General features: G+C 42.5%; 1 protein-coding gene across 2 annotated transcripts in view; it reads right to left on the bottom strand.

The window, feature by feature from the left end:
* The window catches only part of RUBCN (rubicon autophagy regulator), a 57,307-nt gene that overhangs the window by 11,511 nt on the left and 31,507 nt on the right, over positions 1 to 14,289 (bottom strand). Inside the window, exons 7-12 of one of the 2 annotated variants that reach the window (XM_082625290.1) lie at positions 13,604 to 14,137; positions 10,003 to 10,098; positions 9,184 to 9,299; positions 8,282 to 8,489; positions 7,101 to 7,202; positions 4,439 to 4,513 (exon numbers count right to left, since the gene is read on the bottom strand). In XM_082625290.1, the coding sequence (XP_082481416.1) occupies positions 4,439 to 4,513; positions 7,101 to 7,202; positions 8,282 to 8,489; positions 9,184 to 9,299; positions 10,003 to 10,098; positions 13,604 to 14,137 (1,131 nt within the window). The remainder of the gene's footprint in view (positions 1 to 4,438; positions 4,514 to 7,100; positions 7,203 to 8,281; positions 8,490 to 9,183; positions 9,300 to 10,002; positions 10,099 to 13,603; positions 14,138 to 14,289) is intronic. The other variant, XM_082625291.1, reaches the window with a different exon arrangement.

The following is a 14,289-nucleotide window of genomic DNA, read 5'->3' as shown; positions in this document are numbered from 1 at the left end:
GTTACTAAAGAAAACATGGCACGCCAGAGAGGAGAGGCGGTTGACAATTCATGGTTGCTGAAGACCGCTGTCTTCATAAAACTATTCAGCAGTTCTTCAGCCTCACAGAGAGGAAGTCTTCTTTTCTTTGAGAGAAAAAATAACACTCTCTCCTCTTTGGAAAATAAAGTCAAGTCATACTTTATCATGTTTCTTCTTTTTTAGCAGAGGTGCAGTGATGTCCTAGCTAATCATGAATATTTCCAAGAGTGCAGAAGACTACATGGGTCTGGAAGCGAGGATCTTACCCCAAGAGTGGAGAAGGGGAGGCAGCGCCTGATATCAAAAGGGACATGACACCTGTCACTGGTCAGTACCATGAAGGCCTCATGGGTACTAGCCTCTCTGTTGCATCCTGCTCACTCTCTAGTCAGTACAAGCAGATGATAAGGTTAATGTGGTTGGAACACTAGTTGAGGATCTGGATAAAAGTAGACCAGGGTCTAGGATAATTAAGGAGTAAAGAGACAGAAGAAAGCTACTCAACTGAATGGATTAAACATACCCCAAGTGAGAGCACTTGAGAAAGAAGTCTGAGAAGCACTCCTTCCAAATGGAAGTTAACATAATTATGAAACTTTTTATCAATGCTTTAACAAGAACTCATTTCAAATGCTTCTGATGCTTTACATAGGATAAGGCTATTACTACTGACTGGAAAAAGTTCAAAAATATAAAGACAAACAACAACAACAAAAATAGTGACAGGTTATAAGAAGAATTTTTGCACGTCCAGAGGCCGGTACTGGGGTGATCAAGGAAGAACTGGTTAAAACCTTGGTACCCTTGGGGCTTCCCTGGTGGCGCAGTGGTTGAGAGTCCACCTGCCGATGCAGGATTCGTGCCCCGGTCCGGGAAGATCCCACATGCCGCAGAGCGGCTGGGCCCGTGAGCCATGGCCGCTGAGCCTGCGCGACCGGAGCCTGTGCTCCGCAACGGGAGAGGCCACAACGGTGAGAGGCCCGTGTACCGCAAAAAAAAAAAAAAAAAAAAAAAAACCTTGGTACCCTAGCAAAATTTGCACATTTTTAAACAAAATAAGTGAGGCACAAGAATAGAGTCTACTTCAGAATTTACTGGCCAATCTGATGCTGGTTTGCATCCTGTTTTCCTTTTAGCACATAAGGGGATACCCAACACATCCAGAAATCCAACTCTAATGAATGTTCTGTAACTGCTGACTCAAGAGGAAACGCTTTAAAATGGAGAACCACAATTACTCTTGCCTTAGAAGGAGAAAACAATTTATTAAAAGAGGGAAGGTGGGGAGGAGCAACAGATTACCTTGAATTGGATATAATTGTAAAACTTGCCCAAAATATAGTTCATGAACTTTCCTCTTTATATATTGTGCCAGTTTTCAATTTATTGCCTTTCAGCTCCCAACCTGCCCTTCTTTTTGTCTTCTCTGTGATAATGGAGCTGGATTTGAAAACACTGATCTTTTGCCAGCTGGCACAATGTTCAGCTTCGGCAGTAGAGGGCGCTGGAGGGACACTGGAGGAGGAAGGGGTTGCTCTGGCTGCTGGTGCGCTCCCGTAAGCGGACTCCTGTGGTGCAAAGTGACTTTCCCCAGGGTAAGCATGGCTTCAAGAGGCTTTGCAGCAGGGCGCCACTGGTGGTACTGTTCATAAGCGGCTTCCCTTGGACCTCTGGGAAAGCTTCCGAGCCGGTGCTGCAGGCCTGGCCCCTCCCAGGAACCACTTCCCCCAGCACCCCTTGAGTTCTGAGGCACAGCGCCCCCTGGGGGCAGCCTCCTCCCGCACCCCAGAGAATGGTTTCCTGAAGAGGGCTGTTGGCATGGCACCCCTCATGGACAACATGCCCGGACATTCTCTCAGGGCAGTTCTGCACCTTCAGAAAACTGATCCACCATCCAGTGAGCAAGGAGGTCTGGATCGCAGCCTTGGGGTATGGCCCTCTTCTACCTTTGTGCCTCCCCTGGGGGCTCTATCTCAGCCCTAGGGATGGTGACTCCTGCCTATATCTGCTATTCCTGTATTCCTTAGAGTTCTCTTTACGCCTTATGAGCCGGTCTCCCATTACTTCAATCCCCCATCAGAGTTAATAATTCTTTATATTAAATTTTCCCTATTCAAGTTATCATGCGGTTTCTGTCTCCTGACGGGACCCTGACTAGGTACATATATGCAGAGATTGAAATTCTAAAAGAAGGAGGATAAAGAAGAATTGATGAAGTTGTAGTGGAAAAAGGATGAAGGGAAGAAAAAAACAACAACAAAATCCTAAAACCAAAGACGCTGAAAAGACTGTCTGGAATTGGGAGCCCATGAATGATATCATATCAATTTGGCAGACACCGTCAGAAGATACAGATGAAGTGAAAGAAGCCAGACACAAAAGATCACATACTGTGTGACTGCATTTACATGAAATGTCCAGAAAAGACAAATCTATAGAGATATAAAGATTAGTGGTGGACTGGGGCTTGGGGTGGGAATGTAAATTAACTATAAATGGGCGTGAGGGATCTTACTGGGGTGACGAAGATGTTCTGAAACTAGATTATGGTGATGGTTGACAACTTGGTAAATTTACTCAAATTTAGTGAGTTGTACACTTAAAGTGGGTAGATTTTGAAGTGTAATTATTCCTCAGTAAAATGGGTTTTTTTTAAAGGGAATAGATGTTAACGAATACAAAGCTTTCTATGAATAAGCTACGATCACAAGTTTACATCCACTTTACTGTGAGGAGGAAGTAACTTTCAAAACTATTTCCGTCATAAACACTTCTGCTCCATAAGGTCTACTTGCTGAATTAGGATCTAAGAAAAATGATTACATTAAGAAAAGTATTACAATTATGCAGAGTATTTATCATAGATGATGTCTATACTACGATGCTTAAGTAATTTTTCCACAGGTATTATGGATTCTGATAACCTTCCTCTGATAGAATCCCAAGAGATTCTTCAATAGCATATATTACTTAAGGTGGTCAAAAAGAAAAGCATCTGTAAGCCTCTGGACATGATCAAGAAGACTGCTAATGAGAAGTATACCGACACTTGTTAGAAAGAATTTGGTCCCCAGTAATAAACTTGATTAAAGACCAGAAACAAATGAAAAAGAACAGAAAGCAATAAAGAAACCTACAGCAGAGAAAGATAAATTGTAAATTATGCTTTCAGAGAAAAACAAATACCGTATGCTAACACATATATATGGAATCTAAAAAAAAAAAAAAAAAAGTCATGAAGAACCTAGGGGCAAGATGGGAATAAAGACGCAGACCTACTAGACAATGGACTTGAGGTTACTTTTATTTCTCTAAATCTTAATTTAATCTTACACATGTAATTATTTCAAACTCTAGTGGTTGACAATATTAACCGTTAAAATTAACTGTTAATTAAAATTTTAAATTAATAAAATAATTAACTATTAATCAAATTAATAAATGCCCTGAATTTTGTTGTTTGTGTGTTTTAAAGCCACTGTGAACAGAAAACTACTACTTTTAGTCAACTCCACCTACAGAAAGTCTACTTGTTTGGATCACAAAGCAGTAACTAAGGCCAAACATTTGCAGCAATAAATCCTAACTGTATACAAAGTACCTAGAAGAGATAGCTTTCTGAAAGTTGGCTCTGCAAATTCAAAACTCTAAAGAGACTCTAAGCTTCAAACCATTCTATCGGACTTTTGCTGAATGTGTGGCAGTATTTAGCTATAGGTTTGAACTGTAATTTCTTCACCTGACCACTCCTTTCTAAACTGTCCACTATCTCCATCAGCCACAATGACCACTTAATCTAAAAGTATCACTGTAAGGAAGGATTAACAAGGATAATCTCAGTGAGGATTGCTGGGGTCATATGAGGAAGAAGAAAATGAGTATCTGAAAAAATGGTACAAATGAACTTACTTAAAAAAAAAAATAGAGCCACAGATCTAGAAAACAAACTTACGGTTACCAGAGGGGAAAGCGGGGGAGGGATAAATTGGGAGATTGGGATTGACATTTATATACTACTATATATAAAATAGATAAGTAGTAAGGACCTACTGTATAGCACAGGGAACTCTACTCAGTACTCTGTAATGACCTGTATGGGAAAAGAATCTAAAAAAGAGTGAATATATGTATATGTATAGCTGATTCACTTTGCTGTACAGCGGAAACTAACACTTTAAATCAACTATACTCCAATAAAAAATTTTTAATTAAAAAATAAAAAGTAATAAAAAAAAGAAAGAAAGAAAATGAGTATCTAATTTGTTCCCAGTTAGCTTAAGTCCAGTTTTCCCCAGATAGTTCTCCAGACGCTATAGTCCTCATAACCCTGACAGGTACCACAGGTATGTACAAAAGCTGGTGCAAACATTCACACACATGCATGTATGAGCACACCCACGCTTCCAACACAGGCTACCTGAAAACAGCGAGGCCACTGATACTGAGAGTCCATTCTTTGACATGTGAGTCAGGTTAGATCCTTCACTACCATCTGTATAATAATGATTATAAAAGGGTGCCCTTTAGTATTCAGACAGGAAGCAAACTGAAGAGAATGACAGTTCTGTACCACATGTTCCTGGAATCAGGACTTGACTTTTGCTCCAAAAGATGGCACTGCTTTTAGAAACCTACATCCATAGTTAGGTTCTCACTTTGGCTTGGGAGACAGTTACTGCTGCTTCCCCAAACCAGCCTAGCCTTAAAGACCTAATAAGGCAGTGGTTATCAACCAGGGAGGATATTGTACCCACTGCAGATATTTGGCAATGTCTGAAGACATTTCTGGTTGTCACAACTGGGGAGAAGGGCGGTATGCTACTGGCATCTAGTGGGTAGAGAAGCCAGGAATGATGCTTAACCCTGTACAATACACAAGACAGTCTATCACAGCAAAGAAATATCTGGCTTAGAGGTTGACAAGCCCTGCCTAAGGTCTTTTCCTTTAAGGATTTCTGTCTGAACTGACTAGAGAGTTAGCTGATTAAACACCTCCTCTGGGGCCACAAATGCAGCAACAGTTTCCAAAAGGAGTGCACCTCATGCCACCCCCAGGCAGGCTATTTCAAATTTGGCTCCTTTCAGTCTGAACAACTCCCCCTGGCTCCTTGCTTTGCTGCAAGGAACAGACTTTATAGTCAAGTGGACTGTTCCACACTCAGTGAAGTAGCATGTTTTGGATTTACCTTAATATTACCCACATGAAATTCCAACTGCTGATCCTGAGAGAAAGGGCAGAGCCCTCCTATTTTCTTCTAATTTGGAGATCAAGTCAATCACAGACTGTGGTGTAATAAAAAATATATATATATTTGGTCTCTGTCCAGTTTCTGGCAGAGATACTATAACCTTTGGAATTTCCTGAGTGATAAGAATGTCTCTTATTCATAATGAGCCCCTTTCCATTATATCCGAGCTTAAGTTAATGAAATGACTCGTGGGGACACCCAGACAGCTTCAGGATGGGGTTGGCTGCCAGAAGAAAAAGCTATTTAGAAGATCAGAACTTTCAGCCCCACCTCAGGAACTCAGTTGCCACTGGCCAATGATTTAATCACTCATGCTTACTGAATGAACCTTGATAAAGATGAGGTTTGGAAGGGCTTCCTGGTTGGTGAACATATCGATGTACTGGGAGAGTGGCACACCCTGACTCCATGGAGACGGAGGTTTCCTATGCTCAGGATATTTTGGCACCTTGCCTTATGTACCTCCTCTTCACGTGACTACTCATTTGTATCCTTTATAATAAACTGTAATCATAAGTATAGTGCTTCCCTGAGTTCTGTGAGTCATTCTAGTGAATTATCAAACGTGAGCAGGGAGTTGTGGGAACCCCTGGGTTGGTAGTTGGCCAGGGAGAAGTACAGGCATCCTGGGAACCCCATTGGCAGCTGGCACCTGAAGAGGGAGCCATCTCATGGGACTGAATCCTAACTCTGTAGGGTCTGTGCTAACTCCAGGAATTAGTGTCAGAATTGAAATGTAGGACACTCATTTGGTGTCAGAGAACTGGAGAACTGTTGGAAAACCACATACAAAGGAAAAAATGGAGTTTTAAGTGACTATCATTGTTATAAATAGAAATCAGATGCATTAAGGAGAACACAGAAGGAAGACTTCCTGGAGACCTGGAAAAATATATGTAAAAATTGTATTTCTGAAAAAAAAATTGTATTTCTGAATGGGGAAGAAACTCAGCTACCATACCTGGAGCTGAATGGGTTCTTGAGATTGGCATAAACAGGAAATCAGAGCCTCATGCAGTAAAAGATCTATTCATCATCATGTTACAATGGAAAACTAGACACAATTCATCTCTATAAGAAAATTAGTCTTGGTTCCAGCCATGGGGGAAGAACTTACATCCCTGAACTGTTTGTTTGGTTTTCCATCTGTTCATTTGTTGATTGCACTGAGAGGACATTTAAGAAATTTATGATTTTCAGGAATGGATTAACCCATTAATCATGGGTTAACCTGATTTAACACAACTGCCTTTCCAGATAAGAGCCCCTCCCCTTCTCTAAGCAGAAGCTCACAACAAGAGTCTGTGATTCTGCTATGCAAATTAGCGCTGGTAGGACAGAAAATAAAGCTCCACTTTGTAAACTTGATTTTTTTTCCCCCTTTTTGCTTTTTCCCTCCCAGTGACTCTCTCTGTCATTTTCTCTTAGGATTATAATAAAGCTCCTTTTAAACACTTGGAAACAATTTCAGTTGTGTTATAGGACACAAGAGAATAGGATCTAATTTCATGTAGATGTGGGCTAGCTCTGGACTGCTAGTAGGAGGAATTAGAGTGAGAATCTGAGAGAAAGGTGCAACTGAGGAAGAAGCATCATGGTGACATCAATAGCCAGCCCACTCCAATGGAATACTTCCTTTTAGTGTTATTTTCTGCTTAAATTTTAAATAGGCTTTGTTTTCAACAAGAGAAGTTATCCCTTACAACAGCCGACAACATACCATAATGAACCACAATGAAGACCCCCTGCTTAGGGAAAGCTTCTCAGCCTATGATTCCAAATTAAAAGAAACAGTTAATGAAAGTTCCCTTGAAAAGTGTTAATTCATACCTTGGATTTCAAATTCATCAACCTCATCAGCAGAGCCAGAGTCAGAGAACTGTGCTGAATCATGTGAACTGAACTGGGAGCTGCTGGAAGTGACCCGAAAGCCTGTTACATTAAAAAAAAAAAAAAAGTAATAAATAGGATAGAAGAGGTCTCCTACTCTTTCTAGGTCACAACAATAGGGGCCTGGTATGACTTGAACATAGAAGTAAATAGAACCTTGGCTGGGAGTTATGCTGGGAAAATGGAAACTAGCTATTCTTGCTAGTTTCCCCTTCTTGATTGATCCCCTAAAAAGTTTCATGTGAGCAGAAAGTACCACTCTCTGGAAAGTGAATCTGGAACCAGTGGCCTTAGTTCTCCTCATATCAGAAACCTATTTTTTGGAAGATATTTCTGATATATATATATATATATTTTTTTTTTTTTTGAAAATAGTAAATGCTAATTTTAATAACAAAAGTTGTACTAAATGTACATGAAAGTTAAATTAACACAGTATAGAAGAGAATAGCTTAAATAAACTGGGATTCACACATTACAATAGCAAAGTTATGAACAAATGAACTGAAGACATGAACAGTTCTGAAAATTCTCTTTTCGGCCTACTTCCAAAAGAAATACTCAGGCTTTTTTCCTGTACATAGTTTTGAACTTTGTCTGTACCATATATAGTAGAAAAATAAATTCTTTAGCAACCTAGAAACAGTTTATAAAACTCTTAAAGTTTAATTTTCTTTGCCAGACATGCCGATGTTAGACCGACAGCTATAAATTAAAGCTATATAGACAATAGGTATAATATAGAACAAGTTAAGAATACTACATTTACCAGATTTTTCTTTTTAAAACTTACTGTACTTTCTTAATTCCTGTGTGCTTTGCAATAGGAATAATAGGGACTTTGTTTTCTTAGAAAACATAATAACATGTAAGAGTATAACACAAATAAGATAATTTATAATATACATGTAGAGGTAGGAAATGGATGAGCTCTAGGACCCTGGTCTGGTAGAAAAAAAAAATTAGAACAACATAGAAAATCTTTCTGACAGCAGAGGAACCCTTGGCTTGTGTATAACGTCTCACATGAACATACGAAGACAAAAAAGAAAGCCCACAAGGTACTAAGTCTTATCCCGAAGCCTGAAGAAGCAGGAACAGGCGTTCACAGCCTCACTCACTTCCGTACTCAGTCTCCTGGTACACAGGGAGCAGATTCTTGGTGCGGATCTGCTGGCGACGAAGGCGGATCTTCTGCTTCAGTTCCTGGATCTCCCTGTCACTGTCCTCCTCCCCTTCCTCCTCTTCTAGGCACTGGCTCATCATGTTGCACTTCATCAGCTCAATGGCAGCAATCAAGGATTCTGAGATGCTGAAGTGGGCATTTTCCTGGGGAAGAAGAGCGCCAAAAAGGGGACACCTCACTGATTATACTCTTGGAAAGTAGCTTCCAGAACACGCATTGCTTTCATTCAAAACACCCAGGGGAAATGCACACTGCTCCTATAATGAAAGCTGATGGCCAGAAAACCTGTTGTACATTCTCTTTGCTCTCGTATCTGGCCATGCCTGGCCTTCCTGCCCCACTTTCCACATAGAAATATGACAGAGAAGAGGTCAGGTCTTTCCTAAAACCATACACTTATATACAAAGTATTAAGGTAAATGTGGTATCTCAAGATAAAGTGCTTTGTAAGCTAAAAAATGCTAGAGGGACATTTTTTATCACATATCTGAGCCTTAGAACAAAATATAGAAGTTGATTCTGGAGACAGTCTTTACCTAAGGTTCCAGGGTCAAGGAAACAGTAATCATGTGACTAAAATTCAATGTTTCTCTGTCCAGGGTAGCTTCTAAGACAAAATCAGTAATATCTCTGGACTCAGTGAGGCACATAGGCTCCCAGAAGAGGTTTCCAGAGATAGAACTTATTGAGCTTATCTTTACTGTGACTTACCTGTATTGTAGTCTACACCCATGTTATTGCTGTGTACCCAAAACCTCTTTAGGACAAATGGCACTGTAGCCCTCAGACCAGATCTCCCAACTCATGGGCTTTTCGGTGGCTCCTTAGAGTCCTCACCTTTTCCAGGTCTGCACAGCTGCCAAAGTCTTGCTCAGACAGGTAGCTGATGAGGGACTGTCCCTCTGATGGTCTTCGGAACATGCCTTCTCCTGAGCACAGGTACTGACTGCCCTCTGTGGGAAAATGGAATGTGGATGTGAAAAGCCCTGCTTTGAAAAGCAAATCTTCTTTACAGACAAGCTTCTTTAAGAAGTCTGGTGATTTTAACACTAAAGATGCTCCCAAGTCTTCCCGGATAACAGGTTGGAAAGATGTCTACCTTCTACAGGAATTTCTCTGAATCTCGGAATCCCAGAGCACTAAGCCCCTGGGTTAGAGAATGGTGGAATAAATGGAGAGAGCCTGGAGACAACCCTTTGACCACCTAAATTTAAAGATGACATACTCGTCCTCCTACCCACAAACAAAGAAACCAAAAAACCTGTGCTGTGAGTCAGACAAGGAAAGAAATGGCTCTCCCTGTGGATGATTTCCATGTGGAGCCTATCTTCGGTAATTAAGCCGACACTCAAAGGCGTCTTTTCAAGGTGTCTCTCACCCACTCAGAGAGCCATTCCAGCTGGCTCACCAGACATTCACGGTGATAACACCCACAGCACGAGACAGTGGGACCCCTAAGGCAGAGAGGAGCAAGAGAAATGGTGGGGTAGTGTGATTTCTGGCACAGGGGTTGACAATAATGAAAGGGAGGGTGAGACTGTATGGTGTGTACCCTCCACAGAGCTAAGATGAGCTACACAGCTCAGAGCGTGGCAGGCATCGGGGGAGCACAGCAAACACACGACTGCAGCACTGGCCTTCCTAGTACTCACTTACCATACTCCACGCACAGAGAGCTGGGTGTGCTGACCGCACTGCTTTGACCAGAGTAGGACCAGGGGCCTCTCAACGTCGACTTCTCACTGCAGGATTCTAGTGTCAGTGGCCACCAGGGAGTAAAAACACACATACGAGGTGAGCGACACATACATTCCCAACTTTGGAGTTTCAATATTTAACTGCTCCCATTCCCAATGCCCTCCCGAACAGGAGAGAGGTGGCACACCAACAGGGAACAGTCCAAGAATGCAGGAACACATGGAGGAAGGGAGGTGGGAAGTCGGTATATTGTAAGGGGAAAAGAGAAAACATGACCTGGAATGTGGCAACACAGAGGCGAAAAAGAATCAAATCAAAGTGGATTCATGAATTTGGTTCTCTCTTCTTCCATCTTCTTACCAAATGTTCCAGGAATAGCAGCCAATTTCTACCCTCTTGACAAACCAGTTTAGAAAACAGTCCTCACATGGGGACAAGCACACTGAAACTTTTCTGATACCTTGACACTAGACTTTAAAACAATTATCAGAAGGGTTAAACTCACTAAAGAAACACTAGGATATGGCCTCTCTTGAACCTGAAATGTAAATTTGTCATACGTACAAATTTAACCCACTTCTGAACTGGCAGAACAAAATAACACCCAGCAATGTCCTTGAAAGAAGCATCAAGACAATGTTAGAGAAGCCAAGGATGATGGCCTTGTAACCAAAGGGCTCAGCCACAGGGCTGTAGACCCAGCCTTCCTGGAGAAGGAAGGGAGAGGTTTCATGAGAAGCCTGGCAAAGTAGCAAGTGTCTGGGTAGCAGTTTTCAAGGAACATTGAGAGTTCAGAGTGGAGGAATAGCAGCAGGCATGGTTCACAGGAAATGGAAACTGATATTCTCCAAAGGGAAACACAAAATTCCCAGTGCCACAGAAGAAGAGCAGGCAGCAAAGCAGGTGCGTGCCTGAGAAATGAACAGGATGCGCTGGGAGAACTAATGATTGAGCAGCATCCAACCCATTTCCTTGACAGATGGTGCCAATTTGTCAGCTGCCCCTCTCAAAAAAAATGCTACTACGTGGTAAGTGATAACTCTGTGTTCCCTTGGTGGTCCTGGCAGTGGGCTTGGCTCCTCATTACAAACCAGCGGTCACCATGATGCCTTGGTAAGAAACCATGATTTGGAGGCAACCTTTGAGGTCCCCAGTCAAACTCAGTGCACAACACAAACTCCAACACCAGAACCTTATTCCTTTACAGCACGTAAAGGCCATCCAGCCTTTGCTCACTGAGTTCACTGCCTCCTGATGCTGCCCATTCAACTGATCAGCTCTAATTCTTAGAATTTCCTCATACTGACTTGAAATCTGTCATCTTACAATTTCTTATCTCCTTAAGAACAACAACACTCTTCTAAACAAAGGTCTCGTAGACTTGTTCCTCTTTAACCCCTTTGCCAAGCAAACATAGCCAGTGGCTTCACCCATTACCAGGAGGCCATAGTTTTCAGTTCTCCCTTACCACTCCATCTTGCAGACACATTCTAGCATCAATATCTCCATGCATGATGTACCCAGAATGTAACACAATATGCAATTTGAACACCACTGTGAAAACCAAAGAAACAGACTTAAGTCAATAGAAAAACCTTGTGCAATGGCTGGAATGAGGGGGGGGGAAGAAATTTACAGGGGAAGGAAGACAGGTGAAAGAAAAAGGAAACAGGGGACTCCAGGAGAGGCAAAAACATGCACTCACATCCAAGACCACAGAAAGAGGAGAAAACACATTCTGGTGTTAAATCATGGAAAATAAAGTAATTTGCAGTAAGTACTCAGTTGTAAGAAAAATTCTGCCACTGATTCATCATGATGTCTTAAACAAACAGCAGACCTCAGGTTCACCTTTGGGCAATACAGGCTTGACAAGTCTTGATTCTATCTCCTGGATGCTGTTGAGAGACTGAATGAGGCATTTGGAAGTCGTGGGCAAAAAACGTATCATGCAAAACAATGTTATTATTTTACCAACAGGTTTAAGCATAACTACAGGACCAGGCCAGCCAGACTTGATTTGACACCAGAATGCAAAAGGAAGTTCAAAACTAAGCAAGATGGTCACAGAGGAACACGAGGAGGTGGGGGCGGGGGTTGGACAGACAGGACTGGCTCCCAAACCTGCAATGGGATCTTCAACTATAATGGTGATACTCCTGGGGCCTCCTGTATGTAGACAGACAGGTGCAGAGGAAAGTCCAGAACACGAGAATAGACAGAGTGAAAAAAAGAGCACCTTCTTATCTAGCAAAGGTTGGGGCTTAACTCCTGAGAGGGAACCCTAGCGCAAAGGGAAAGATGACTCGTAGGAGAAGCTGCACATGACCCACACTCCCTCAGATCCTTCTGCTTAGGTTTTCTCTGGCTCCCTTTTCCAATGCAGGTTACCGCAGTTTCTGGAATCTGCATGGATGTAAGAATGGGGGCAGGGAAGTTTTACATGCTCAAACACCAGCAGCCTGGAGTACAGCAGACACCAGGTCTGCTCCAGGAGATGTGAAGTAAGTGTCTAACCCAAGCACTCTTCACATCTACGAAGGCTCATGGGAAGACAGGCTTTGATTGGAGATTTTTTTTCTAACGAGTTCCAATGAGCCAAACCACATTCTTGAGGGGAAAACAGAGACAAAAGTTTGCAATTCAGAAGTTTCAGATGAAGGCCTTGGCTCTCACCTTTTAGAAATTATAAAGAGAAATCAATAGCAGCTCTAGTTGTAAAAGGAAATCTTCCTTTTTTGCTCTTAATTTTTTATACTTTACTTTTATATCTTATTTCTGAGGCTTTTCCACCCAGAACTGGCCTTGAGCACAAACTGGCCTTCCACTTGCTTTTATGGAGATGCTCTTACAAATGAAACCCAACCAAAGCCTTCCAGACACCAACAACCTAGGAAAGATGATAGTAGGGAAATGGCAAAAGCAATGACACCACCTTGGCCATGCCTAAGGTGCTCTCTGCTAGCAGCTGGTGTCTGTGTGAAGGAGGTCCTAGTAGCCAAGGCCTCCTTACCCGACTGCCTTTCAACCTGAACTAGTGATGGAGCAGTCAACCCCACTTACTTGTTTACTAGGTCCCATCACCCCATACTCACTACATCTCTAGTGTTAATAAGGAAACCCTAACATCAGTTTGCCTCTCTCTTATTGTTATTATATCCTGACCAAACTTCTCAGGAATCACAGGAAGGGAAGGAATTTAATGGGATTATTTTTGAAGCTCATTAGTACTTTCCCTCTGTCTGAGAGATGCATTTAAAACTTGGACTGTGATTAGTCACACTATCCTCTGGTGCTAAAGAACCAGTGAAAGAATCCAGGAAAGCATTTACTATTTAGCAATGTATAAAGGAACAAACATAAATAGTCTCAGAGAGATTTCTTAGGTATCCACATTATATTACAAACTTCTCTTTTTCATTATAAGCAATATACTCTTCATATCATCAGAAACATAACTTCTCTTTCTGCCATCTGAAGACCCTTGAGAACAAACTCTCCCTTCCACCTGAAATTCAGGAGGCCGCCTTACTGGCTACGGGCTGGTGGTTATCATTACCTGGGGCTCCTCTGGAGGCAATGTTGGTATCCGAATGGGAGCGAGTATGGCTCCTCTTTCTTCCACCGGTGACAGTGAGTGTTTGCCCCTCTGAGAAGCTAGACCTGCGAAGGACATTGGACAACTGGCTCTTCCCACCTCCCTCTTGGTCCCCTAGAGAGGAAGCAGCAGAATCTGGCTTCTGGGAGCTGCTGGAGGAGAACAAATTGGAGCTGTTGCTCTCAGCATTGCTGCTGTGACTCTGACAGCTGGCGGTCCGGCCTCGGGGGTCCTGGTTGCCAATGGCCAAGTACTCAGGCCCCTCACTGGCATCACTTGGGGAATCATTCTGGCTGCTGACCCAGGGTGCTTCTAAGGGGCTGGTCACAGTGCTGGAGCTCATCTCATTTGGGGTCGAGGGGGAGTCCCCAGCTAATGCAGAGATCGGAAGCGGAGGGGCTTGGACGGTTTGATCCTCTGCTGGCGAGACATGTCCTCTGCTTTCTTGAGGTTTCTGGCATGGGCCACAGAGTGAAAAGGAAGTAGATCTTCTTTCTAGGATACAAAAAGAAAGGGAAAGGAAAGGTGAGCTGGAAGCTTTTGGTACCTGTGAAGGGCTTCTCCTCAACTAAGGACCAAACTCCCCATTGTTACTGGGTGCCCAGGACACATGGTGTCACGTCAGAAAAGGCTAAATCGTTCAAGGT

Source organism: Mesoplodon mirus (assembly GCF_964341445.2).
Source record: "Mesoplodon mirus genome assembly, chromosome: 6".
NCBI classification, from domain to species: domain Eukaryota; kingdom Metazoa; phylum Chordata; class Mammalia; order Artiodactyla; family Ziphiidae; genus Mesoplodon; species Mesoplodon mirus.
The sequence above is the reverse complement of the archived record's forward strand: the minus strand, read 5'-3'. Positions and strand labels throughout refer to the sequence as shown.